Source organism: Crocuta crocuta, unplaced genomic scaffold (assembly GCF_008692635.1).
Source record: "Crocuta crocuta isolate KB4526 unplaced genomic scaffold, BGI_CrCroc_1.0 scaffold61, whole genome shotgun sequence".
In the NCBI taxonomy this organism is placed as follows: domain Eukaryota; kingdom Metazoa; phylum Chordata; class Mammalia; order Carnivora; family Hyaenidae; genus Crocuta; species Crocuta crocuta.
In genome coordinates, this window is record NW_027528369.1 from 7,314,299 (window position 1) to 7,316,109 (window position 1,811).

The window sequence follows — 1,811 nt, forward strand, 5'->3', positions numbered from 1 at the left end:
TGCCCCCCTGAGGCCGCATAGCCCGTGTGCAAGCCTCCGATCCGCAGAGGGACCACAGGCCCGGCAGGGACAGAGTAGGCGCCCACCCGGCCTCCCCACCCACCCACAGCCAGGGACGCCGCCGCCTCCCTGGGCCCCTGACCTGCGTTTCTGTGTCCAGCTCACCCCTTTCAAGCCTTGGCCAGGGCACTGCCCCCACTTCCCGCAGGAAGGGCGGGCTGCACTTGGAACCCGACTCTCTCCGGATCCTTCCCCACAACTCCTGGCCGCCCATGAGAACCCACTTTGAGAACTCTGGGCCCCAGCTCCCTCCGGAGACCCAGGCTCTGGCCTGGCCCCGTGCTGGCTGGGGGGACCCAGGCCTCAGGCAGCCCCGGTCCAGTCCGGGCCCTGCTCTAGTCCGGCTCTTGGCCTCCGCTCCCCTGAGCCCCGGGCCCCCAACCTCTGCTCCCTCGTCTGTAAAATCCTGTAACTGCAGCTCCCTGGTGGGGAGGCCAGGGCGCCTTGTGACGTCATACAGGTGAAGCGCCAAGCGGGGTGAGGGGTCTGTAAACGGTGCCCCCCTTCCCATCCCTGGCCCTGGGCATTGCCCCACCCAGCTCTGGGGAGCAGCGTGCCTCCGTGCTCACTCACGCCAGGGTCCCCCGCCCGTGATGGCGAGAACGTGCTCCTGAGCAGCGGAAACGGCCTCCGAGGTTGGCGAGGCGCTGGGGGCTCCGAGGCAGCGGCCAAGGGCAGATAAGGCCGAGCAGAGCCAGGCCACGCCTCACATGCTCCCTGGGCCCCCAGCCTCTGGCAACTCCACCTCGGGTAGACAGGAAGCTGAGGATGTGCTCCCAGAGGACCGAGGTGCTGACCGCCACCCCCCCCCAGAGCCACCTCCCCTCTCCCCGCCGCTGCCCCCCCCACCCCCCCCAGCCCTGGACTGGCAGCAGGTGGGCAGCCGGGCGGGAACCTGAAGCTTGGGAGGAGAAAGGTGGTCCTGGACCAAATCGTCTTTGGGTCTGACGTGAGTGCACCTGGGGTCCCTGCTGTGCGAGCCTCCGGAGCTGTGGTGACAGGACCCCATAGCATCAGAAACCTCTCCCCGTTCCGGAGGTGTGAGCATGGGAGGTGTGAGCTTTCCAGAGGACCTGGGGGATGGCCCTCCTGCCTGGCCCACCTCCGGGGGCTCCAGGCGTCCCCGGCTTCCAGTCCCCTTCTCTCTCATAAGGACCCTTGGCATTAGATTTAGGGCCCGTGCGAAATTGGTGACGGTCTAAACTCAAGATCCTGGATTGATCATATCTGCAAAGATCCTTTTCCCAAATGCGGTCGCATGCCCAGGTTCCTGGGGTTAGGTCGTGAGTGTGTCTTTCGGGGAGCCACCCTTCAGCCCCCTGCCCCCGTCGCCCCTCTGTCCCAGACGTGATGCGGTGCCCGAGCACCGCCTTGGGGCCAGCGTGGGGCCCTGCGCGATCACGGCCCACGTGGGTCAGCTTGCGCTCTCGACCTCGCTCCAGTGCTCCCCGAGCACTTGCCAGTAGATGACGCAGAGCAGACACCCAGGCATCTGCCACAGAAAGTCCAGTCCCTCGGAGAGCGCCCAGGCCGGCCCCTCGGTCACCAATGAGAAATCCCAGGCGCAGGCTCGGCTTTCTCGCTCCCCTGCTCACGGTGAACGCCAGCCCTGCGGCCACTACCACGGAGGCTCCCTGGTGTCAGCCGCTCTAGCCTGGCGGCCTCCTCCTCCTCCTGAAGTCCCCACAGCCCCCTGCCCCCCCCAAGTCTCCCCCTCTCTGCTCCGTGTGCCCTGAGCCCCTCGGGGTTCA

At 67.2% G+C, this 1,811-nt stretch overlaps 1 protein-coding gene across 1 annotated transcript in view; it reads left to right on the forward strand.

Moving 5' to 3' along the window:
* Positions 1 to 437: 437 nt before the first annotated feature.
* OSGIN1 (oxidative stress induced growth inhibitor 1) overlaps positions 438 to 1,811 on the forward strand; it is a 29,482-nt gene continuing 28,108 nt past the window's right edge. The window contains 1 exon segment of the mRNA XM_077754067.1: positions 438 to 849. Coding sequence (XP_077610193.1) covers positions 771 to 849 — 79 coding nt within the window. The 5' untranslated portion in view covers positions 438 to 770.